This window comes from Bacillus rossius, chromosome 10, assembly GCF_032445375.1.
Source record: "Bacillus rossius redtenbacheri isolate Brsri chromosome 10, Brsri_v3, whole genome shotgun sequence".
Taxonomy (NCBI): domain Eukaryota; kingdom Metazoa; phylum Arthropoda; class Insecta; order Phasmatodea; family Bacillidae; genus Bacillus; species Bacillus rossius.
In genome coordinates, this window is record NC_086337.1 from 9,985,888 (window position 1) to 10,013,161 (window position 27,274).

General features: G+C 38.5%; 1 protein-coding gene across 2 annotated transcripts in view; it reads right to left on the reverse strand.

Annotated features, from left to right (window-relative positions):
• LOC134535771 (caprin homolog) overlaps positions 1 to 27,274 on the reverse strand; it is a 190,213-nt gene that overhangs the window by 117,129 nt on the left and 45,810 nt on the right. For both annotated transcript variants that reach the window (XM_063375016.1, XM_063375017.1), the window contains exons 5-6: positions 26,425 to 26,533; positions 7,337 to 7,503 (exon numbers count right to left, since the gene is read on the reverse strand). In XM_063375016.1, coding sequence (XP_063231086.1) covers positions 7,337 to 7,503; positions 26,425 to 26,533 — 276 coding nt within the window. The remainder of the gene's footprint in view (positions 1 to 7,336; positions 7,504 to 26,424; positions 26,534 to 27,274) is intronic.

Below are 27,274 nucleotides of genomic sequence, written 5' to 3' on the forward strand. Positions count from 1 at the left end.
TTTTTATTAATTTATTTTTATTTTTAGATATTTTTTTTCGGTAATTTTATGATATCAAAGAAAACATGTGTCGTTTTTCTCCGTGTGCTCCTGATTATTCTTGCCAATATTATAATGGTTTTCTCCGTGTGCTCCTGATTATTCTTATCAATATTTTGATGGTTAATCCGTGTGCTTGCGATCATTCCTGCGGTTTCGGTCAAAGATCAAAGTCACACCCATCCAAGATGACAGCCGTGACGTCGCAATCCAAGATGGCGGACCGTGAGAAATCTGAGAAGCACTAGCAGGAAGGACGAACTTCCTTCTCCTTGAAGACTATCGATGCCATTCTTCTTATGCGATCGATAGTGAACAACCCGCATCCCGCATAAAATAAATAAATATTATTTTACCTGCAAGCAAAACGTGACGTCATCTGATGTTGAAAAGCGGAACTGCTTGCAGCAAGTACCTTTGCATGAAATAAATTAACTCTCACCACTGAATAGTGCTATTGTAGTCAGTTAGAGACATAAAGTTTCGTAGCCATGCGGCCAATTAGTCATGCATTCTCGTAACCATGCGTTCTGGAAGCTTCGTAGTCCTATAGCCTCGCGACGACGTAACCTTGAAGACTTGCAATCGCATAGTCTCGTAACCTCATGGCTCGTAGTCTCGTAGTCATGATGTATTGGAGCCTCGTAGACTTGAAGCTATGTAGCTTTGTAATCTTATAACATAATGCTGATGGTGTATATGTAGCAAAAGAGAAAATTCCATCGAAGACAGATGTGTCAATTGGAGCCTTGTAGACGAGTAGCTTCGTAGTAAAGAACTCATGCAGACTTGTATTCCTGTATCCATGCAGTCACGTAAGCTCGTTTTCTAGAGGCTTCGTAGCTTTGTAGCCTCGCAGTCTCGTAAACATGAAGATTCGTAGTCACGTAATCTCGTAACCTCATGGCTTGAAGTCACGTAGTCATGAAGTCTTAGGACCTCGTAGAATTGAAGCTACGTATCCAAGTATCCTCGTAGACTTGAAGCTACGTAAGCAAGCGGCCTTGTAATCTTATAACATAATGCTGGTGGTGCAGTTGGAGCAAAAGAGAAAATTCTGACGAAAACAGATGCTGTAATTGTAGCCTTGTAGACGAGTAGCTTCGTAGTCAAGTACTCATGCAGACTGGTAGTCCTGTATCCTCGCAGTCACGTAAACCTGTGTACCAGAGGCTTCGTAGCTCTGTAGCCTCGCAGTCTCGTAAACTTGAAGATTCGAAGTCACGTAGTCTCGTAACCTCATGGCTCGTAGTCGCGTAGCCAGGATGTCTTGGGACCTCGTAGAATTGTAGCCTCGCAGTCTCGTAACCATGCGTTCTGGAAGCTTCGTAGTCCTATAGCCTCGCGATCACGTAACCTAGAAGACTCGCAATCGCATAGACTCGTAACCTCATGGCTCGTAGTCTCGTAGTCATGATGCATTGGAGGCTCGTAGACTTGAAGCTACGTAAGCAAGAGGCCTTGTAATCTTATAACATAATGCTGATGGAGCAGTTGGAGCAAAAGAGAAAATTCAGTCGAAGACAGATGCGGTTACTGGAGTCATGTAGACAAGTACCTTCGTAGTCAAGTACTCTTGCAGACTTGTAGTCCTGTATCCTCGCAGTCATGTAAACCTGTGTACTAGAAACTTCGTAGCTCTGTAGCCTTGCAAGCCATGTTTAACTCGTAACCAGCTAGATCATTTAAGACTCGTAGCCATGTGGTCTCATAGTCTCTTAGACTCGAAGAATTCTAGCCTAATATATTTGGAGCCAAAAGACTTTTGGGACCAAAAGACTGTAGTTGTCAATGACTGATGGAGCCAATGAATATTGGAGTCAATGAATATTGGAGCCATTGAATATTGGAGCCAATGAATATTGGAACCAATGAATATTGCAGTCAATGATTATTGGAGCCAATGAATATTGTAGCCAATGACTATTGGAGCCAATGACTATCGGAGCCAAAAGACTGTTGGAGCCAAAAGGCTGATGGAACCTTTTGGAGCAATTCGAGCCAATTGATATTGGAAGCCATGGATATTGGAGTCAATGAATATTGGAGCCAATGAATATTGGAGCCAATGAATATTGGAGCCAATGAATATTGGAGTCAATGACAAATTAATGTGCTTCCTTTTCGTCGATGGTGCTGCCTTTCCGTTGTCGGTGCTTCCAAATGTGCTTCCTTTTCATTGGCTGTGCTTCCTTTTCATTGGCTGTGCTGCCTTTTCTTTGTCGGTGCTTCCAAATGTGCTTCCTTTTCGTTGGCGGTGCTGCCTTTTCTTTGTCGGTGCTTCCAAATGTGCTGCCTTTTCGTTGTCGGTGCTGCCTTTTCTTTGTCGATGCTTCCAAATGTGCTTCCTTTTCGTTGGCGGTGCTGCCTTTTCTTTGTCGGTGCTTCCAAATGTGCTTCCTTTTCGTTGGCGGTGCTGCCTTTTCTTTGTCGGTGCTTCCAAATGTGCTGCCTTTTCGTTGTCGGTGCTGCCTTTTCTTTGTCGATGCTTCCAAATGTGCTTCCTTTTCGTTGGCGGTGCTGCCTTTTCTTTGTCGGTGCTTCCAAATGTGCTTCCTTTTCATAGGCGGTGCGGCCTTTTCGTTGATGGTGCTTCCTTTTCGTTGTCGGTGCTTCCAAATGTGCTTCCTTTTCGTTGGCGGTGCTGCCTTTTCATTGTCGGTGCTTCCAAATGTGCTTCCTTTTCGTTGGCGGTGCTGCCTTTTCTTTGTCGGTGCTTCCAAATGTGCTTCCTTTTCGTTGGCGGTGCTGCCTTTTCTTTGTCGGTGCTTCCAAATGTGCTGCCTTTTCGCTGATGGTCCTTCTATTTTTAATGTTGTTTTGACTCTAGTATTATTGTAAATGATTCTTGATTTGACTAGCGTATAATTCCATCCGGAGCATGTATATAAGCGAGTCCTAGACAGCAGGTCGCTCAGTTTGTTACTGTCGACGACGGTGTAAGGATCATCTAGATTATTTCATCTGGTGCATAAGTCGCGTAATTACCTGTTCTTGAGAACTCGATGGCATCTTTACCGACTTTAACGCCGAACTCGATGGACGTTGTACCATCGTCTACGGGAACCTTGACGTCAGCGACGACAATGGTGGAGCAGATCTCGTTGGCAACGACGACGACGTCAACATTGGAGGAGATTTCAACAGATGTGATATCACCAGCAGAAGATAGCTTAATGACTACTGAGCTGGATGTGCAGGAAACCACGACGATCGACGATACGACCTCGATGGAGACTTCAATGGATGCTGATTTGACAACTAGCGAACATCGGTGATGTTACTGCGACAAGATTTTCTCAAACAACAGCAATGCTCGACGACATGAGAATAGAGAATGTGCCAAGAACCTATATCGTAAAATGTTTGTTTGTGAGAAATGTCATAAGCAGTTTGCCAGAAAAGATAATATGAAAACGCACATGAAGGCATGCAAAGGTCCTGCTGTTCGGCAGAAAGTAAAGGTTTCGGCGCAACAACGATGCATTGATGTTCATAAGAGTATGCCTGGAGATGGTGCAACTGCAGCAACGTCAGTATCTGGATCGGGTCTGAAAGGTTCGTCTTCATCACCACGGTATCCTTGCAGCTACTGTGATACGTCGTTCGCATTTGCTCATAATGCACGAAGACACGAGCGGAGCAAATGCACGAAGAATCCATCTCGCATGAAGTTTCGATGTGATGAGTGTCATGAATGGTTTACTCGAATTGATAATTTGCAACAACATGCGAAAAACTGTAAAGGTGAAGTCCGTGTGCCTACTGCTGAACTACCTGCAGAAATTTTGATTCCTCGATTTAGGTTGAAGGCTCGTGAGCGTACAAGCAAGAAAACCGATGTGCAGCAACCGATTGGTATGACGTCTGAACAGGAAAATAAACCTAAGACTGTGTTCGGCGCATTACAAGTGAACGATAATGGCTTCTACTTGGCGCAGTCTTCATTTCGTGGAACATTGAAGGACTACTATTATTTAAATACGTTAGGTGAGTCGAAAGACATTTGTAATTTTCTTGATGATATCAGAGAGGACATAATCAATCAGCTTACTGATGATGTAGCAACAAACGGACCTTTGAAATATAACTTGTGGTTGGACTGTATATATGGAAAGCCATATCCGTTCGATGACAAAGTGAAGAAGTGTGCATTCAAGACATCGGCTGCAGTAATTTACAGTTCTAACGATGTGAAGCAAACTGTTAAAAACGGTATCCAGAAACTCTGTCAAGAAGAGGTGGACTATGTCTGTAAAGGTTCTGGCTGGACTCTGTCTAGTATAAACCGATTGGAGCTAAGAATTAGTCATTTCACACCGCTGCGGAACTAAATGATTATAAGATTGCTGGCTTTCACAAATGATCCTGTAGTAGAATAGAAATTATGTAATAAATATTATGTTTGTAAAAGAACTTGTGGTGTTTAATTCCTCGAACCTGTTACTATTATGTTAAATTGATGTTATATTTTTTTTGCATCGTCCTAGATTGTACCATGGACCTTAGTCGACCTAATCAATAAGTATATAGATTATAAATTTATTTAATGAATTTTGGAATTTTTCCCGAATTTCTAGCTAAATAATTACGGATTTTCAAGATGGCGGCCAAATGACAAGATGTCGGGTGTCACAGCAATAATAAATGATTACTGCACTCTAGCGGATAAGAATTAAACTAACATGGCGTCAGCGCACTCTCGCCGACGATACACTGATGATGGCTTCCAGCAGACGAGGACAAGATGGCGGAGACATCATACTACCTGACGATATATATGCTTTGATAAAAAAGTGGTGAGTCAGTATGCCTGCAGCCACCGCGGGGGAAGGATCAGTCGCCATTTTTATTTTTTTTGCACTTGTCGGGTTTCAACCGAGGACTCCGAGCTCCGTGTCGTAAATGTTTGTTTTTTAAATATTTTATTAAAAATTTTATTATTTAATTTTTTATAATTTTAAAATTTTTTTTCATTAAAATCGGATAATAAATTTAAAGATGGCGGCCGTAACGGAAATTGCAACGATGACGTAATAATTCAAAAAATGGCGGATAACACAATGCCGGAATGTTCGAGAAAACGAAATGACGTCATCCAAGATGGTGGATCCAAGATGTCCGTCGGGGTCAAGGTCAAAGGTCAAGGTCACATCCTGATAGAGGCTTAACTGAGGCTTGAGTTAAGGATGCTTAAGCCTCTATCAGGACATTTCTAGCCGCTGGGATTTTTGAGGAATAAAACGGGAAATTTTCCCTCGAAACGGGAATTTTTCCCTTGAAAACGGGAAATTATTTCTTAAAACGGGAAATTTTGAGTCATTTTGAGTCAATTTTGAGGAATTTTGTGGAATTTTTGCCGCCATGACGTCACAAATCCAAGATGGCTGACCGACAATCCCAATCCACACCCTGAACCCTGATCTCGGACCGGCAGTACAGAAGGAAGGCAGCAATTTGAAATTGAAAAATTTGAGGGGTGCGACGTATTAGGTGCTTCAAGTGTGCGTGAGAGATAAGATAAAGAAGGTGAAGAGGGCGAGACCTGCCAGCCAATATATTTGTGGGAGGGGGAGACAGAGATAAAAGAGAGCGAGCCCTGCAGTAAGCGAAAGTGTTCAAGGTCGACATTTACCGTCACACTCTCGCTAGCTAACGATGCTGCTGGTCGCCAGCCTCACACACACACACACGCACGCGCGCACACACGCACGTGCGTGCCGCCAGACGGTGGCGACTGGCGAGTAGATGCGTGCGCAGCCAGCAGTTCCGCTCTCCTTCCCCTCATTTACCCGTCACACGTGTTTTTTTTTTTACGCTGTGAAGGGACGTGGAAAAGATAATTGCTTGAGCTGTCAAAATAAACATCGCTGACGGCAAGGACGGGAGCGCATCCTGTTGGTCTGTCGCTGTGATTATCTACTCCAAAAACATGTCACAGCATTTCAGGATAGCATTGTTCTTATATCTTTCGTTTATAGCCGAATGTTTTCTACCTGATCCACACAAGTTCCTTCGCCACGTTTTGAACGAAAATAACAACCAGCCGGCTATCATAGCCGAACTCGTGTGACGCAAATTCACTTTATAATTGGGGGAATGAGGAGGGGGGGGGGGGGGGGGGGAAATTGGCCCGAATTCTCTATTGCGACCATTCCGTTTATAAGTCCGTTTTTCCGGAAACCGTGAGGGGTCGCATCAGCGGGATTCTACTGTATATTCCTTTTCATAGGACCCTTGCTATTAAAATACATTTATATTTAATTTTGAAAGCTTGTAAATTCCTTGCCAGAGATGACTGAACTCGAACTTGGTGTGAAAAGTGACATATTTTGACATACTTTTTTTTGGGCGTGTTTGCCGGGGAGGGAAGGGTTCGAAATTTTTACAACGATCTTACCCCTCCCTCACCACTTTAGTACCCCATTCATAATAGCTCAATTGTACGGGAGAAGGGAGGGTAAAAAGAGCATTTTCTCACTGAAGGTTTTTCAAAGGGACCGAAGTTGGGGTGTTATAAGGGAGGACACTAGATGGTTTGTGTGTCTGGGAGGGATGAGCTAGCCTTGAAGAATGTTAACGAGAGAAGGGAGGGGTGAGCTAATGCGTCATGAAGCCGCTGCCGCCAGCCAGCCGGGCGAGCTTCGTGTGCGCCCACTCGCGTTGCAGAACCTACCGCTGCCATTCTTTTAAAGGAAATGTCCCATTATTTTCTTGTTATTCTTACATGAACATTATTGGAAGTATTAAAGCAGACACAAAAATACGCTGTGTGATAAAATTAACAGATTTTAATTATCTTTCATTTTTTTTTTCTTCTAATTTTCACATTTTGGTCAAAATGTCCAATTTTTTGACGGTTCCCGAGAATGTATTCATAAAATCACGGTTTCGTTAAATCAGGGGTTGGTGACATCGGGGTTCTAGTGTATTTAACTACGGCAAGCGGAAAACATACATGTAAACTAACCAGTAAAAATAAACCGTCTTTTGACATATTTTCTTTAGAGTGGCCTGTAGGGCGACGGACTTGTCATGAAGGTTGAAGTGAGTTTAAAGCGAAGCCGTCTAGCATTGTGAGTGACAGCATCCTGCCATTGTACGGCTGGTTTCTTAGCGAGTAATGGTTTGGAAAGGGCGGGGGGGTTGAAATCAACTGAAAATTTCGGAAAACATCTATTACAACCCCCCCTCTATTAAGACCCTATTCCTGGGAACCGTGAGGAGTCGTTTCAGAGAGGTTTGACTGTACTTCCCTCAGGCCATCTAAGTTTGCCACACCAAAGCAAGCCCGAACCTGTATGAAGTCGATTCCCCCGGAGCTGATGAACTCGTTGAGCGGGGTGGGCGGGGGCTGCGAGGGGTTGCTGGGGAAGGCCACCGGGACGGCAGCCGTCGTGAAGAAGGAGCTCTCGACCACCGCCACCGGCACGGGCACGGGCACGGCCTGCGGGGGGACCAGGCCTGGAACACGGCAGAGCTGCATGCCACCACACCCCGTACGAACACGGCTCCCAGACATACATACATACATACATACATACATATCCTGAGACTGACAAATAAATTATCACCACCGTAATCTCCTTGAAAGTCCCTATTTGACTATGTGTGAAAAACATTTAAAAGATAACGACAATTTGAAATGCATAAATAACTGAATTCAGTAGAGGTATACCGATTTGAGAGAGCATTCATTTCAATATTCTGAAAGCCCCATCGGTCATCAGCAAACAAAATTACGTGAACTACAACTTACTATGGTATGAGATACGTTACGAAAAAAGTTTCATAATTTTTCTACACACAGAAACTTTATTGCCAAAAATAAATATACCATGGCATCGTGAACTATACACCTTGCACTATTTTTCAACTGACATTAAGACATTTATCGTAGTGTGCAATCAGTTTGAAGAAACCCCTCTGGTAAAAAATCGGTGCTCTGCGATTCAAGGAATTGTCCCACAGCCTGCTCCACCTCAGCATTGTTTTGGAAGTAACATCCCGAGAGTGTGGCTTTCAATGCAGAAAACAGGTGAAAGTCCAATGGAGCAAGATTGGGGCTGTAGGCTGGGTGATCCTATCTCTCCCATCTGAAGCGATGAATCTGATTGTGTATGAGCCTTACTGTGTGTGGTTTTGAGCACATCTTCGCTCAAGAGCCCTGGCCTCTCATCGAATGACGGACCTGAGTTTGGTGAGGGTGTTGCAGTAGCATGCCTCATTGATGGTCCATTGATGCAGGAAATCAAATCTTTCACATCCCAGAACACTGTGGCCATAACCTTTTTTGTGGAGGGTGCCACTTTGAATTTTTTCCTCACTGATGACCTGGGATGTTTCCATGTCATTGAGGCAGCCTTGGTTTCCGGGGTAAAGTGGTGAACCCATGTCTCATCGCCTGTGATGATTCTGAACAGGAACGCATCAATGATCGAGACTGATTCACATTTTTCCACTCTTGTGATGTGGGGTCAGAATTCTCTGCACCCATCTTGCAGACATTTTACGGTAACCAAACACATCATGGAGCATGTGAACGGGCTGAGCACGACCAATACGCAGTGTGGACACCACGTCTGACACCATAATGCGCCTGTCCGCTAACACCATGTCCTGAAATCTAGCAATGTTGTTTTCATTCGTGAATGTGCCTTCCTTCACTGAACATGCAACAACAGCGACCAACCATTTGAAGAGACATGACCTCCTCCCTATACACGGTCTGTTTAAAAGACTTGATGGATTAATTTGTGATGAATGAGGTTACAGATGTCTAAACCACGTGTTTTTTTATAGTGATAATTAACTTTGTGATTATTATTTTTTTTTTTTTTTTTTTAGATAATGAATAATAGAAGCAATTTCTCTCACTACCTAAATCAAAATTCTTAATACAACTGACAAGGAGTTAACCGTTCAAAGAAATAATTCATTTCTATATTTTACAATCAATAATATAGCATTATAATTATTGTAGTTTTACAGTGAAGAATTCTAAACTATATAACTGCAATTTACAATTTACATGTTCTTAATGCTTTTTTTATTATTAATTTACATTTACTGAAGTAAATTAGGACTGATTTTAAGTTTAATCTTCATATATCTTTACTGAAGACTTGTAACAACCCAAGTTAATGCCCTTCCCACTTGATTAATATGTAGTTTAGTTTACAATTTATTATGTTAACTTATGGGAAATGCTAAGGTTTGTTTTCATTTATTTCATTTAAGTAACAGCTTGTTATTTTTTCTAAGAAGCATATTTGTGTTCACCAGTTGTTTATTGATTGTATTTTATATCATTTCATGCTTTGCTATTTATTTTACCAATTTGCTGACTTTGTGTTAAATAAGCCTCTAGATCATATTTTTACATGTTGGTTGGTCAATTTATGTTTTTAAGTGCTTTAATGTAACATATTAAATGAGGCGCTGAAAGGCCAATTGGTGTAAGTGAATTTTTGCTACAAATTTAGTTATACACAGTAAAGGACAGTTAAAAGTATTTTCTTTTAAATGGCATAGTGATTTATGTCATAGTTCTGTCTATGATCACAAGACAGCAGCACAAAATATATGTAATAAATACAAATAATGTTCTGTTAATAGCCAAACTGGTGTAAGAGAACTTACACCACTATGCATCTTTCCAATATCTTTATTACATGTTCTTATGGCTGTATCGTTAACTTGCTGAAGCCATTAATAGCCATTTGTTTGCATTGTATTGTGCATGTCTTTCAGTCTGTGTGCTTTAACAATGGAGTTTATTGAAGCAGTAGAAGATGATGAGCAAGATATTGAAAGGATTTTAGACAATAGTAGTTCAGAATATCAACCATCATAAACAGAATCTAGCTCCCTAGAAGAGAGAAAAGTAAATAGGAGATCTAGGAAAATATTGAAGAGTATTAGTAACAGAGATGCTATGAAAAAACGAAGCAACTCTGGGAGGGGTTATACATCAAGGAATGGCAGCATAGTGCAAGGTAAAATATTTGCTAACTCAGACTGTGAGTGCAGAATGAAGTGCCATAGCAAAATTGATGAAAAAAGTAGAAAAAAAGTATTTCAGAACTTTTGGAAAATGGGTGACTTTCGATCAATAAGTGCAGATGAACTCAGAAAAATGGAAGTATAACATGAACTTCACCTACGTAAAGCCGAAAAGGCTAGGTCGTGTCTCCAAGAAGACAGAATACTATCCCCAACTTCAGAAAACACCTATGCATTCACTTTCGATCTTGAAAAAGCTTTGCCATATCCGAAAATTTCGTGTTCTTTGGCGTATTACAAACGTAACTTATACTGTTATAACTTGGGCTGCCATAACCTAGCGTCAGATTGTGCTGTTATGTATGTATGGGATGAGACAGTGGCCTCTAGAGGCTCCCAGGAAGTGTCATCCTGTATTGTAAAACATGTCAGGGATTGTGCTGGTACAAAAAAACATGTAATCATGTATAGTGATGCTTGTACTGGCCAAAATAGAAACATCAAAATTGCTCTGTCATGTATGAAATTGGTTCAAGATTCATCACTTGAAATAGAAGTCATTGATCACAAATTTATGGTATCAGGACATTCATTTCTTCCCAACAATTCCGATTTTGGTTCGATAGAACAGTTTTCTAAAGGAAGGTTAATCTACATTCCTGATGATTGGATGGACATTATCACAAAATCAAGGAGGAAAAGACCATTCATGGTAGTCAAGATGTCTCCAGGTCCAGAGCTTTTCTTCTCAACATCATCTATAGAAAAAGTGGTAACTAAGAGAAAGAAAAATGGAACTGAACGAACAAGTTTCGTGGTTAAAAATACAGTGGCTTCAGTACAGGTGATCAAACCCCCTAACAATTTATTACAAGGAGACTTTGAACAAGGACATCGACTTTTGTAGCATAAACTTGGCACAAGGAAAGAGAGTGGGACAACCGGGGAATCAGGGTTTTGCCAACATTACGCAAGAAAAGCTTTACGATGGAGTCAGAACCATCAGTCACAGCAAGAAAAAAGATATGCTAGATCTTCTGCGGTTCATACCACCTATTCACCACGAGTACTTCCTAAGCTTAAGAGCATTATGTACCCCTTCACAAAACTTGGAAAACAATTACATTGTTTCAATCATTTTTTGAATGAAGTATTAAAGATAGAGCCTTGAAATTTTTAACCTTGCGAGAAAAATGTTGGCTTGTAATATCTATCAATTTTAATTTCACACGTCACAATGTTAATTGCCTCAAAAAATTTCAAAAACAAAGAAATTTGTGCCTCATTTCTTGTCGCACTTATAGAAAGCTGTAATTTTTTCATCAGTGCGACTGAAGTACACAATCATGTGAACAAAATGGTATCATAAAAGTTGGTGGTCACCGATCTGAATTTCCATGAAATCGTTTGTGAAAACTAGGTATTTTCGCGCGCCCAGTGTCAGCTTGGTGCTGCTTGCAGCGGAAGCGATGGTTGACGCTAGAGGTGGGTCGAAAAGTATCAACATGATACTTTGTCACTGATACGCGCTTGTATCAGGAACGGCAAACGAGTACACTTGAAAAGTATCAGAGACTTTAGTATCAGTTCAGAATTCACCTGGAACAACACCACGGCCAATGAATACAGTACCCGATCGCAGATGACGGTCACTTGGGCGGAGCTTGTGAAAGGGGAGGGAGCAGGAACGACGAATAAGGGATAAAGAAGGGAAAGAATGTAGGGGAGGAAGCGCAGGGGAAGGCGTTGAAGCCTTGAAGGAGAGGCGCAAAGCGATATTATTGTTACAAGCAGGGCTGCCATTCATGGGTTTTTCCACCCAGATCTGGATTTTTCCAATGGTGTTTGGGTTTCTGGGTTTTTAAATAATGAATTCCAACAATTCTAGGTTTTTTATAATTTTAATTATTTTTATACCTAAAACAATAATAAAGGTAGTAGCTACTGTATCTGTTGCAATATCTGTTTGATAAATGCAAACAAGTCTATGTGTTTCACACACAAAAATACATATAAACACAAAACTAGTTTTCAAGAAGCTAAGTCGAATATTAAATTAGACACATTCTTCAAAGAGGCTTGCAGAACACAAAACCAATGCAACAATTAACCTTCAAACCAATCTTGTAGAATCAGACTCTGAATAAAGACTAACGTACATGATGCAGTTTTATAAAAACAATTACCAGTTTAAAGAATGCAGTGATGGTGTTTTTTTTGTCATGTATATATTTGTAGGTTTTTTTATGATATGTGCTGGTCCAAGAATTACTTATACAGCCATTTTGCTGCAATGTAATTTTCTTGTATTGGTTGTATTTAACCGTTTTCAGTCTTGTAAGGTAATTAATTGTTTTATATTAAAACCAGTTATGTTTATATTTTTGAATTAGTACGCAAACATTTTCAACGATAGCATTTTAGACGCATCTGGGTTTTTTACCCATGTGTCTGGGTTTTTTTGTAGGTTATCTAGGTTTTTCATGAATATCAGAGTGGCAGCCCTGGTTACAAGTCGTTTTGTTTATTGTCCTACTTCAAAGTACGCTCAGTGCGCAGTGCGTGCACCGTCTCGTTCAATAATAAAACTAATGAAATTTTAATATTAAAAAGTACATTAATACAAGATATAATATTTATATTTGTGCACCTAACATCTATGAAAATGCAAATAAATTCTCAGTTGACACTAATAACATATGTAATCAACATATGGACTTTCTTTTTTCGAAAACAATTAGTAACTAGTGTTTTTATACATTAAAAATTCACGATTTTATCAAAAATAAAAAATAAAAAAACAGATAGGTACATTAGTGAGCATACTATATCAATGTTTACGTTTCAAATGTTTCTTCAGATTAGTCGATGATTTATAACTCAGTTTTTGTTTACACAAATTACAATTAGCAAACTCATTATTTTCCGTGAAAAAATTCCACACAAATGAAGTCTTTTTCGTGCACTTATCCATTCCTTATTTCACTATAAAGATACTAACTACAAAGCATGACAGCCCGCAACATGGTGATACACGGCCAGGACGAACTGCAGTGAATGTTGAACTGATTGATACTGGCTGTATCAGGCGGGCATGAGAGTATCAGAGATAGAGAATTACCAGGCGTGATAAATAATGTATCAGATTCTCCTTCCGGTCGCACGGTCTGCGTACGCGGAGCTTTGTTGCCTCCTGGGACCGTCTGATACAGAAATATCAGAGACTTGTAACATGGTACAATGCTGTATCAGTATCAGGTTGGAACAGATACCGAAAATTGCTGTAACAACCCACCTCTAGTTGACGCGTGGCGTGGCCGAGCAGGGAGGGGATAACTGGCGGCTGGAGGCGCTGGAGGGGAAGTTGTCAGGCGAGTTTCTGACCAGCAGAGATCACACCCTCACACAATGATAAACTTTCCTGCTACAAGGGCGTTTGACGTACCACTTTCTTGGTATACAGACCAGTTTACAGGGTGTTGTTCCAAGTACCAAGATACTATCGGCTTGGTACGAGAAAATACCAAGATTTCAGCATACTTGATAATTTCAACAGAAATCCCTCAAATCTGAGGGAAAAAAATTAATTATTAATTAAAATAATAACTTAGTATTTATGGTACAATCGACTAACTTAGGTATACAGGTATCTATATTTTCAAGCATTGCTTTGAGCATTCCAAATATCTATTCGTCTTATTCATTTTGTGCTGGCAAGTGCTTGCACATAAAAAAATGCAACTAAACCATCTGTTATCTAGGATACAGGTGAAAAAAAAATACACGCGCTACACTTATTGTCATATTCCATCTGGCACAAAGCTATGTTCTCCTAGGATCACGCATGCGCGATGTGCCAACGTCACATCCATGATCACTGAGGCGGGGGTGTTTTGTTAAAACGCGGGAAACAGTCTACGCGATGGAAGCAACAACCGCCGCCGTTTTGCTGGAGGAAGAAGCTGATTAGGATTTATTGTTCTCGTGCTTCCTAGACGATGACAGTGATATATTTAGAAGAAGAGATGACGAAGGGTGTTATAACATATTGATTTTACGTCGCGTAAACGAAAACGAAGCTAAATTTAAGGAATATTTCAGTTTTCGACAGAAATTTTTGATACAGTATTAGGCTTTGTTAAAGAAGACATCACGAGATCGCAGTACAACAGAGTCGAAAGACTAATATCTGTTGAACAGAAGGTGTGTCTTAACTCTCAGGTAAACAAATTCAACTAATTAAATTTAATGTTAAGTTTTTTTTGATGCATAGATGCATTACTTAAACAAAACTACTATCCAAATTGTTACTTAACGAAACTGAAATTATTGGTGTTATAACCCATTTAAATGTATTTATGTAAGTATTTTATTTATTGTATTAATTGATATGTCTCTGCATTCATTCACTCTGTGAAATTATACTGGTTATATTCTAAATGAGTCTCACAAAGCCTCCTTCTACATTAGCATCGTTACTGCTATTTCGGCCTGAAGATATGCAGACTTGAGTGGGGTCTATGACAAATACAGGAAAACTAATGTCAGTATCCACGTTTTGATAAGGTTGTTGTTCGTGATATGGATTGGTCTGTTTCTGCTGCTCTATCAACGATTTCAGTTCCATCTGACACAACTTGGCACACCTTTAGTCTAGTTTCCGCAATTAGTTGTTGAGAAAATTGCTTTCACTAAATCAATCATTTATTCATCCTGTTATGCAGTGAAACCCTTTGCCTCCATTATAAAACGCACGCGTGATCACGCTGAAGTTGGCGGCCAGGCAATTGCTGCGCGATACGCAGTTGCCGGAACGGGGAATCCTGCTTGCGCGTCCTTGAAAACCAGCCCCGTATCAACGCACAGACTCGAGTGCTGCGTGGTCACACAGTGACGCATCACGCACCACGCATCGCGCATGCGCGATCCTAGGAAAACGGAGCCACATTCCTGTATCCTTCAGTGCGCGTGAATCTGGTTCCGTGGGATAGCGGATGATATTCAAAGTGCGAGTTCCTACTATTGGTTTTAAAGGTTTGCGTAAAATGCTAACAGCATCGAAGTTTGGAAGAATATGTCGCCGACGCCAGACTACTAGTTGCCGAAGTTTGGTGAAGAATATTATATATTCTCCTGACATTCTCAACGTTTCATCACTGCCATATGGAAGAAAGTACGAGCCAACAGCTATCCAGCAGCTAGAAGAAGAAAACATTTCTGTTCAGCCTTGTGGTCTTTTTATAGATAAAGATTTGCCTTTCCTTGGAGCTACGCCGGATGGATTGATTGAAGAAGATGGTTTGGTGGAAATAAAATGTCCTTCGTCTGCAGCAGGCAAGGAACCCAACGAATCAGTGTTACAAGGAAAAATGCGGTCTTAACATGCAACATGGGTACAAATGAAATAACTGGTTTGAAAATAAATTACTTTTTTTCAAATTCAAGGTCAGTTACATATCACAAACAGGAAATTCTGTCTTTTGGCTATTTGGACATCTAAGGATCATCCTGTAAAAGTTACAAAGGTAGAAAAAGATGACCTATTCTGGAAAAATAAAATGAAACAGTTGGTTCAGTTTTATAATGACTGCTTGGTTCCTGAACTTGTTGACCCTCGCTACAAAAGAAATATGGAAATACGAGACGTGGCTAGTTCGTGTAAACAGAAGAAAACTAGCCAGAGTAAGCTGAAAAGTGTGAATTCTGTACTGGAAGTGATATCTATTGTTTACAGTTTCACATACAAAAATTTGTAAATAATTATATTACATTTGTATACTGACAGAAGTTTATTTAGTTAAATAAATAATAGTTTGAAAAAACTAAAAAACACGCTTTATATATAAAACCAAACTAAAAAGTAGAAAATAAATTTTAATAAATCTGAATTAAGAATAGTGTAAAAAATGTTAATAAATATAAATTAATAATAGTGTATATAAGAAAAAAATGTATTTTATTAAAAAAAAAAGTGTGGGGTGCTTTTTAAGATATTATTGAAATGATAATCCTTCTACTCATATATGTCAATAAAATATTTATAACTATTGACACCATGCACCCCACGCGTGTTTTTTTAGTTTTTTTAAACTATTATTTATTTATACTTTTTAGTTTGGTTTATTTATAGTTTAAAGTGATACTTCTTTATCGACGTATGAAAGAAATGTTATAACAATGTAAAAAAAACTTGATACTTATTACATCAATTTACTATTAAAGTAGATTTTGAATAGATTTTGGCTGCAGTTAAAATAAAATCGATAAATATTGTTATATCTCCGAAGTGTCTCTAGATGTGGCTCAATTTTTTATTTATTACATGACTTTACTATTAAAGTGTTTGAGTAGATATTCGCTGCTTCTAAAACATACCTATATCCAATATAGCGTGTTGAAGAACTACAGTACTCAATAATTTCAATATCCTGCTATGAAAATCAATATATTCGGGAAGTCATTAATGTTTATTCTAAGTCAGCATGTCTGATGGGTGACCATTCTGTGTTTGCAAATGTCTCACAAAAAATTTTCTCCCATTTGTTCCAGGCGATTCCACTGTAAGTTTCATTTGCATGCAGTTGTACCAAACTACACTGGAGTATTCTAAGAAATGTTTTAAAATTTATATTTTCTTTTTGTCTTCTTTGATTAGGAAACGTTCACATTCTTTGTTGAAATCTTTAATCCACTGGTAAGCATATGAGTTTCTGCCCGTGAATTTCTCAATCATGAAATCTTCTGCAATTTTCCCTAAATTTTGAGTTTCAGATATAGTTTTTTTTTTCTTCAAGAAATTTTTCCAACAGTTTTTCTAATTTTTTATTTGATCCACTAGGTAGGTAAAGATACAGCACTTTTTGTTTTTTCCTCAATTTCTTCCAGGTAAAAATCCTTAAACTGTTAGTTTTGCTCTCTATCCAAATATGTTTTTGACATATCATCTGTCAAACTTATCCATATTTTTCGTGTTTGATGTCTTTTATCTAATGATTTACTGACCTTGGCATAGTTTGGAGTATTTGTAACTGCTTGGTGTTGACGTCGTCCGGGCCTGCGGCCCCTTTGAGCCCGATATGACACCGCCCAACCACCATCTCTATTCAAACCTCCCGCTCGTGCGTGCGTGTGTTTCTTGCCCAGCAAGAGGGCGCTTAGATGCAGTGCGCTGCACCCCTAAATGTGTTAATTGATATTGTAACCCTTTTTCTTTCATTCTCTTGCCCCAGTGTTTTGTACTCATGTATTTCTTTAATTTAAATATTATGTTAATTATAAAACTATAGACGTTGCCCGGGCGGACCCGAATAGGCACGGACTTGGACGAGGGTAGGAATGTTTTATATAAATTCTCATTAACAACGTAAACATTATTGTATTTTAAATTGCCAGTAATTTTTATATATTTATTAATGTAATCTATGATTTACTTAACCTTCGCCGGGGCATGGAATCGCAGAATGTTGTAACGGTAATTGGGTTCGGCGCGAAGGGCGCCATGTTGCCACCTGCAAACCATGAGCTCATCCCAGTCTCTCTCTCCCGCCGGCCGAGGGCGGTCGTGTCACTGCCTTGAGGCGACCACGTGCGTGGCTCGCCTCATCACCTAAGCCTATTCGTGCCTCGGGCGTTTTTTCTCAGTTGTATCAGTGAAGGAGCGTGTACGGATATAAATCGTGAGTAGAATAAACCAATTAACTGTGTTACGTGTTTTTGTGTTCGGGGGGCCACGTGGGACCCCAACCTGGCCGGCGGCGTGTGGGGCGCCCTGAGAACCCACTGCGGATTAGAAGCGTGCCCGACGCTGAGAGCGGGCTTAGGTAGGGTCGAGAGCAGCGCGTTTAATATCTAGAGGGCTAAGTATCTCGCCGCACACGGGCCACGTAACGCCCTGGGTTAGAGTCTCTCGCCGGGTCCACGTGCCCACTCACGTGGTGGCGCCCACTATTTAGTACCGACAATTTCTCCATAACACCGTACGCCCTCAGTGTAAATTTGCAGGTTGGTGTTTGAGTGGAATTTCAAAAATCTGCCCATCAGGTGGAACTATTGAGGTTATGCATATGGTGTTTGATTTCCCATCTGCTGTTGGTTTCACAGCAAAATCATACCTAAATTTTTCCATGTTTCGTGAAATATTTGCAGAAAATGTTGTTTTATAATAATGTTTCACTTTTGGTTAATTGGTAAAATGAAACAAAGACGTAATTGTGTTTCTCTATTTAACGAAAGAAACAACATTTAAAGCCCTTATTTCATGTTTTTTTCATATTTTTAAAAATATAGATAATATTCTCTTCAAGAAAGTATACTTATTGTTCACAATAATCATAACCCACTCTCACTTTTCATTTAATTAAATGTCACAATATTTAGTAGGCTTTGTTTATATCGCGCTAATGACAAACTGAAAGAAAAGAGTTCGCACATGAGCAAAATGGTTTTCTTTACAATGTGCGAACTGTTTTCTTTCAGTTTGTCTTTGGCGCGATATAAACAAAGCCTACTATGTATTGTGAAATTATATAAATGGACAAAAATCTTATTTTGCAAATTGAATAATGGAATAATCTTATCAAATTAGTGTATTGTCATCGGTCCTCGATAAATCTACAAAGTTTGAATGAAATCTGGCCGTTTAAAGTGGGTCAAAATCGCACCAAAAGGAGTCAGTTACAAACATACAAACAAACAAACAAACAAACATACAGGTGAAGCTCATATAGAGCGTGTAAAAATGAGGATTCTGTAAGGGAACAGGTTTGTAATATTTAGAGCTTCATTTTCAAGTTATATTAAATGTGTACATTGACAGGAGTTTATAATTTTGGAAGCAGATTTCCAGTGATGTATGCTATTTTTTGTTTCTACGTTTTCCATTTTTGTATTGCTTATATATCATACCGTTGTAATTGTAGTCAATTGCTTACTTGTAAATTGTACTAGTGAATATTTACTACCTATTACCAATTGATTTTTAATTGTAAACAAAATATTTTTAAAAGGAAATGCGTCTGGGAGCCACAAGATTGTAAGTTTGCATCCTCGTCAATTCGAATAAAATAATTTTTTTTTACTTATTATTTAATTATTTTATTGAACCTTCGTTATGTCTAAATTAAAGCAATTTTTACAATAAAAGCAAGCAACACTGAAAAATAATATAACAATATGACCGACAACCAACAATACCTCACAAACCACATAACTGACTGTGCTTGTGTGTCTTCCTAATGGCCCGTCTGCTTTCTGATGAGTTACCTGGCTGTTTTAATGTTTCTTCCCTGTAAATATTAATTTTTTGGTAAAATATTTTTAATTAAATTTATATTTTTGCCCTAAATAATTTTATTTTTAACTTTCAGTGACGATAGAACCAAGAACTGAAATTGATTTAATTAATTATTAAATTAAAAAGGCGAATTTTTTATAATTTTATTTTAACTTTTCCGAATTTCTAAGCTGAATAAATTACAAATTTACTCTTGCTGGGAGTCGAACTAAGGATTGTAATCGTGTGACTTAATTCGTAAATTAAGAAGTGAATTTTTTTTAAGATGTTTTGTTTTTCGAATTTTGTTCCTTCATACAATAAAAACCTAAATTATGTTGATATTTTACCTTTTTTGGTCAATTTTGGCAAGTGACGGAAACTCTCGAATGTGGGCGAATACATACGAATGGCAGCCACAACTGACGCAGCCACCAAAATCGTAGTCCCATAAAAATAGCATTGTGCTCTTAGCCCCATAATGATACGACTACTTTATTAAGTATTATGAGGCTACTATTATCCAAAATATTTAAAGACCATATAAATTAATGCAATAGATAAATTTAATAGATTACAGTGTTCTGATAATACCAGCAAAAATTAAGCTTTTTTTATTCTCATACCAGACTGCTTGCTATGTTTCGCGCAGTATTTTACACATTAGAATTCTACTTGAATACCTAGAAAAACTTAAAACTCATTAAACTTTTTTTGATAAACTATTTTTTAAACAAACATGGTATTGAAATCATTATTTTCAGATGTAGCAATTTTTTCTTCCCCCCCCCCCCCCCTCCTATAATCTTAATTTCGGTATTGTAAACTCTTAGAGTAAAAATATTTTACTCTAAGAGTAGGTTTACGTGATTGTAAATTAGTACCTAACTCTAAATTTTATTTGGAAAATTATGTTGAAATGGCCATTATAAAAACAATACTTCAGCTCATAAAAGACAAAGTGTTTCTGTGAATAACCATAAAAAATATAATTGTTTATACTTCCCCTTCTTTACCGTGGAACATATTGAATTTCAGGCAATATATAGTGATTGATTCCTTCAAGGACATGAACTTCCATGAGAGTGTTATTCGGACAGTTGATAACTGCCTGCAAGCCAGTGTCGCCAGGCACTCCACGGCTAAGGAAAGGAGGGGTGGAAACCCTGAGACTCTCCCCACCCCGGCAGCCGGCCGCACGTACGTCACGGTCGCGTCTGCCCATCTGACTCTGCCCCCGGCTGTAAACCACGCCTCCCGGAGGGCAGAAACGTGTGGCCGGCTCGGCTCATCGCTGTGAGGGCTCCGCTCCATAAGAGTCTTAAAGGAGAATCCTGAAGAACACAATGAAGTTGAACTTGGGCATCTTGAAGAGGATGATCCTGAGTGAGGTCTTTGGTGAATGATCACTTAATTCTTTACGAACCATAATACTATTGAAATAAATTATTTTTCATGTCACTTTATGGAACACGTGAATTGTGATTATACATACTCTTTTCAATTTTAAAAAAAAAGCAATCAATTATTTGTAATAATAATAATAATAAAACCAAGTGATGTTTTTTAATATTAATGTATATTGTTGTACACATTATTTTTGCATTCACATTTATATGCAAAGTGGTGTAAGTCACAGATTTTCATTAAAAAGTCTAAAGCCGCTTATGTTTTACTTGTTGTAAGATGTAAGCAATAGATTTTATAATTGCAAAAGATAAAATACATCATTTGAGAATAACTAATACCATTGAACTGCGGTAATGTTGTCTTAGGAATTTTCTGTCAATCAACAACTTTAAACCTTAATATCTCAGATGTATCAATTAATGACTTACACCACTTGGCCTTTCAGCGCCTCAAATATTGCTTGTTTCTCTTGGCTCATAAATAAGAACGGTAACGTAATTTTTGTTCCCACCATGAGTCATTGTTTGAAAGCTGATGCAAGTGTAGCTGGTGGCACGAGATGAGAGACAGAGCTCAGACCGTGAGAAGAGACACTACTGTTCGTCAGGCCAGTGTTGCCATGCGCCATGATTGGCCGTTTGTTTTAAATTGCAATTTTCGATTGGGTGGTGAGTAGGCTTCTGCGAATCTAGGATTTTTGTCTCGAATCGAATCACGAATCAAATCTTTAAAGATTCCTGAACCTCGAATCTTTTTCGAATCATGAGAATTTTTTCCCTGCTGAAATTTGACACTTGACAGAAGTTTTTTCAGCTAGGTATTCAGTATAATCAGTTACATGGCATCTTTGAATTTGAAGAATAAGACATGTTGTTGTACCTAGAGGGGCAGGTCAGACATTCAATAATTCAATGTATTGCATATTTGCATGAATTTTACATAAAAACATAATACCTGTATACTTTGAAACCACATTAACGTTTAAGTTTAAATGTAAACAATTTACAGATTTTAACATCCAGTATAAATACAGTAAACTCTTGATTATCCGTGTTAATTGAGACCTTCCGATGCCCGGATAATTGAATGCCCATAAAAAAAACCCGGATAATCCGTTTCACCACTTAAAAATGGTATATTTACTGGCAAAAAAATGTCTCTCTTCAGTAGAATTCTATGAGTACAAGCAAAAGCTTTGTATACCGTGTCCCAGCTTATTGGACCGTAAACATTACTGGCAATGTGTTGCCGCCATCCTTCTCCTGTCCCCTTTATTGCTACGGGAGAGCGAGCTCAGAATCTCCCTCCACCCTTTTAACGACCTATTATCTGGGGTCACTACAAAATAAGTGTCTGAACCACAGCACAATATTATACACCTTTTTTTCCCCCTTCCAGCTATTGCATTTTATTTTTCTACCTTGCGCGGCAAGATATTGTTTCTTGTTAATTCCGCCTATTAAAATTAGGATGCACTTTACAGTCATAACTACGAGTATGGGATACTACGAGACCTTCGAAGTTACGAGTTTTGAAATGCACCGTCAGTTTGACTACGTAAATAGTAATCCTAAACTAATCTGGTTATTACGAGTGCTTCCTTGTTGGCTCTTTCGTAAGAAAGAGTGATTTAAATGGCATCTTCAAACAAGGAAAAATACCGTTGGAAGAAAAAAAGGTTCACGCAGTAAACTAAGGCTGCAAAGCGAGAGGGCCGTGGCTATGCTGGCGCCGGGGCTGTGGACCATAACTCGCCGCTAGCTGTCGAGAAAGAATGAAGGCTGTTGTTGGGTGAGGCTGTGGGGGGAGGAAGGGGTGTCTGGTGGCGAACAACATCCGGTACAGATTCTTGAAAGCATTCAAGGGAACAAAATGCCCCCTTTGTCAACATCTGCGTGGGTAGATGTTTTCATGCTTTTACGTTTAGAAGACCCTGCCACACTGTCTGATCTACTAGCAAACTGCAAAAGTTTTTCTTCACTTTTATTAATGTCTCGCACGGTTTGGATTCCAATTTCATATTCCTGTGCTAATTTCGCGGCAGTTTCTCCTTTTTTTAACCTGTCCACAACTTCTAACTTCTCTGCTATTGTCAGCACTTTACGTTTCCTTTTACCAGACATGATTACAAAAACAAATGTGCCTGGGAGAACTTATGTAAATAACTGCGTGAAAAATGCCTCTTCCAGCCGTCAGGAGTGTGGGAAGGTAAAAGAGGTAGAGGGACCTTTTTTTTTTTTTTTTTTAGCGTGGCGGGGCGCTGTGAAAAGAACACTTGAAAAGAAAATTAAAAAAAGGAGGGGGGGGGGGGGGTTGAGCCGGAAGCAGCAGTCAAGGCATTCCTTTATGGTTTAAAGTAATGGTGCACCGATATGACTTTACCGATTACCGATTCGATTACCGATTATGAGAGCAATAATCAGCAGATACCGATTCAGTTACCGATTATAAAGAAGAAATTTTTTTAAGTGTAATAATGCAAAAAAAAATTTATTCCCATGTGAATTTAATAACAAGATTAGGTAAAATCGAGAATACAGTTATAACAACAGTATAAAATATATAAAATACACTATTAAGTCATTGCAAGTGTAAATTAAATTAACTTCTATTTATATTTGTTATTGTAAACAACTTGAACTACAGTCTAATAATTGTAATTTACAATGGGTAAGTTTTTGTTGCGGAAAACTAGCATTATTATCGACTATCACATAAGGTTGCATCAAGAAATTACCGTTTAACAATGTAAACATGTTGCTTTATTTTGTTCACTTGAGTTTATAGAAAAATGTTTCCACACTTCACTTTTTTTCTCCCTACTCGCCATCTCACTATAATTATATAAAAATGACTAAAAACCAATTCTAGCACATGTGATTTTATTTATGTTGACTGAATATATAAAATTATAAATACTTTTTTACTTTTCACGTCATACAAATGACAAACGGATAATGTTACCAAAGACGCCCATAACGAGTTTGTAAAACGCAGTGATAAAAACTAGAAGGTATCGGGACCACGATTTTGAACCGCTACTACGACTCGAAAAGATTGATTGTCATAGAATCCACTGCAACTGTTTGTGGTATTTTGATTGCGTGCCATCTATTTTACGTCTCTGGCTATAGGTAATGTACAAGGCCACTAAACAAAAGACGAAACGTAAATAAACGTGTAGGAAAAATGTATTTATTATTGTTCGAGGCAATGAGATTTATTAAACTTAACGAAATATCTGTAATTATCATATGACGGAGTTAGATGAATTTTGTAATATATACAAATATTACCGTATTTTGTCCTTAAATGTGTAAGATAATATTATACGGTAAAAACCTACTTAATTACGCCGGGACGTAAATAATCGGCAAAGTAATCGTTAAGATAATCGCCGATTACGATTAATCGGTAAGTACCCATAATCGCCTTTTACGATTCATCGGTATCCGCATCGGTGCACCACTAGTTTAAAGTGTGACAAATTGACGGGTGATGATGGCAGTGGGAACGAGGGTCTGAAGAGTCAGGTCAAGTAGCTACACCCCCGTATTTTTTTTTACAACTTCATAAAAAAAGAAGCACGGATAACCCGAAAACCGGATAATCCAGGCCCGGATAATCGAGAGTTTACTGTATTGATATTTTAGTTAAGCGAAATTAACTAACAATGATACCAGCAATTACTCATTAAAACATTAATATTTTGTTTTAATTTTTATTCATGGTGCACAGAAAAGGTCAAAATATTATGTTGCTGCACACTTATAGTTAACAAAAAAATTAAATAACCACGATATTCGGTAAAGTAGATAATTACTTGGAGTTTTGGTGTTCTTTTTGCAATGTTTGCACATTGCTGTTTTTTCATCCACAACTTCATAGTTTCCACAAAGCCTTGTTCAATTTTCCTTTTGTTTTTGACTCAATCTCTGGCTGGATGCTGCCGCTCTGTACCGATTCAGGCTCAGAGGTACTCTGGTCTTCCATTGCAATCTGTCCTGTATCCATGTCCAATACAGTAAAACAATGGCCACGGCAGATGGTACACTGCTAGGGTAGACAAGCGTGGCCGAGCCAACGTAAAAAAAAATTAAGTAGATTCTAGTTGTCCTGCAATTTAGTAAAAGTGAATAACATGAATTAATAACGCATTAGAGTATATTAACATTCAATAGTATCGGTATTATGTGGCAGTAAATGTTTCAAGTCACTACAAAACACTGCGCAAAAAGATATTTTACGAGTCCGCATTCTGTGGTACGCTCAGACGAATTTAGCATAATGTACCATAACTATGTTGCCTTTTGTCAACAGGAGTCGTGTCTGTTGGACGCAGTTACATACAATACCTGTAGTACACCAGGAGTATTGGGGTATGTGTACCACAGCTATGGCATTCGTGTACAAGAATATTGCACGCTACTTTAATCACATGATGCTGATGAAGCTCAGCTGTTCACGTATGCGCAATGCAGTCAGTCTTGCATCGCCAAATACAATAGATTCCCGATTATCCGGGGTAATGGGTCCATGGATAAACAAAAAACACGGTTAACGTAAAGCCGAAAAACACAGTAATCAAAATTGTTTAGTCTTAACTATCTAGATAAACACTGCCGCGCCCTAATTAATTCGTTTCAAGAAAACAGCATTATTCAAATAAGTAACTTTTTTTTTCTTCATAAAATGGTTTTGTTAATCAAAATAATTCATTTTACAATTTGATAATTTAAAAAAATCTCGTACCGCATTGTTTACATAAGAGGTTTTGGTCTTGGTCGTAACATTCTTAAGTAGGCGCTAAAAACAGTAAAAACATTTCAGACTTATTAAATGATGATGTCATAATTATGGGAGTTATATTTTAGTTCTTTTGAGATTTTAAAAACTAATAAACGTAATGTTTTCTATTATTAGAAAGATTATTTAACCTGTTAACATAATTCCCGTTTACGTTTCCTAAATGCGTGTCCGCCATGATTCGTCATCATCACTAGCGCATCCTGGTGGGCACGATGCAAACTAGCTCTGGCTTTTGTTTCCAGAGCTGCTGTTTACATGTGGAATAGCGTATTATACACCATAGAGTAAACATTGGCTTAACACACTGGCGTCGTCGGAAATAAATACGCTATGATGGAGATGAATAGCTATTACTGAAAGAGCAAAATAATGTTGGTTGATTCGTCACATTATTAATTCGTTGCATTGCATTTAATGCCACACAAGTGCCTTTGTCAGTGTGCACGCACGGAAATTATGTTTGTGTTTATGGTTTATGTAAATGAAATATGGCACTAATCTTTTTAAACTAAGATTCAATCTGTCGAACCACACGAGATTCGATTCGAGATTCGACATTCTCGAAGCTTCGCAGAACCTTAGCGGTGAGAGCTCATACCAGCGTTCCCGCCACGAAGTGACACACAGTTGCGTGCTAGCCAAGTTAGTCATTGCCTGGACAATAAAATAGTATTTCATTAATATAATTTCTCTTTCTGCAAAGATGACATATAAAGCTATCACACACCATCATATTATAAAATGAGCAAAAAGGCTTCAAATGGACCAACTTTCAAAAAAATTGAATAGTATTATGTTCTATGAAACACATTTCTTCCTAAGTTGTAAGTTTACTATACTTCCATTGATTCAGTGAGTAGCTTCCGTTGATTAATGCTGACGGTGACTACCTTTGGGGAATGTAGTCTCCGGCTGCGTGGGTGCTTGCTCCTGTACTACCTCCTCCACTTCTTCCATCGCTGCCGCCTCCTCCACGACTTCAGTCTTCACTTCCTCCACCTACACACAACTCACACTTCTCTCTCTGGACTTTGCATCTGCGTTTACCACCAACACTTATGGTTATGGCTTTACTATAACATTATTACAAAGGTAAATGGAATGATGGATAAGTGATTTTAAGAAAATAAAAACTAAAAAATTATTCAATTAACACTATTTCCAACTTATTACTTGATCAATCAAATTTTAAAAAACATCAAATTACTAACTTAAATACTCAGATAAATATTCTCTATCTTGCTTAATATTAATACTACACTATGTACGAAGGTTTTCTGAAAAGTTTCCAACCTCAAAATGATGATGGCAGCAATTAACAAAAAAAATTAGGGAACGTGTTTGCTCAAGCTTTGGAACATAACCTCTGAAATTTTAGCCATTTCTGTCAACATGAAATTATGTGCAGTCTGGTTTTTCATTTGATATTGTTACGATCGCAGGTTCGTAAAGGATAGTCCAATTAATAGATTTTACTACACACTACACAGATTTATTGATGGCCACTACTTATGTCACTTACAAATAATCTTCTAAAATAGCAAATAATCAATTGCACATAAAGAAATGTCTCTTCCCCAGTCACTTGTTTTCACGCACCGCACACCTCGCTGGGCTGCACCTCTGACGCAACACTTGTCGCAGCACCCCTCGTGGGTCTCAGCCGCGGGACTCCGCCGCCGCCGTCACACCTCCCTTCGCTGAGGACCCACTCGACGCCTCGCTTGGAACTGAACTCTT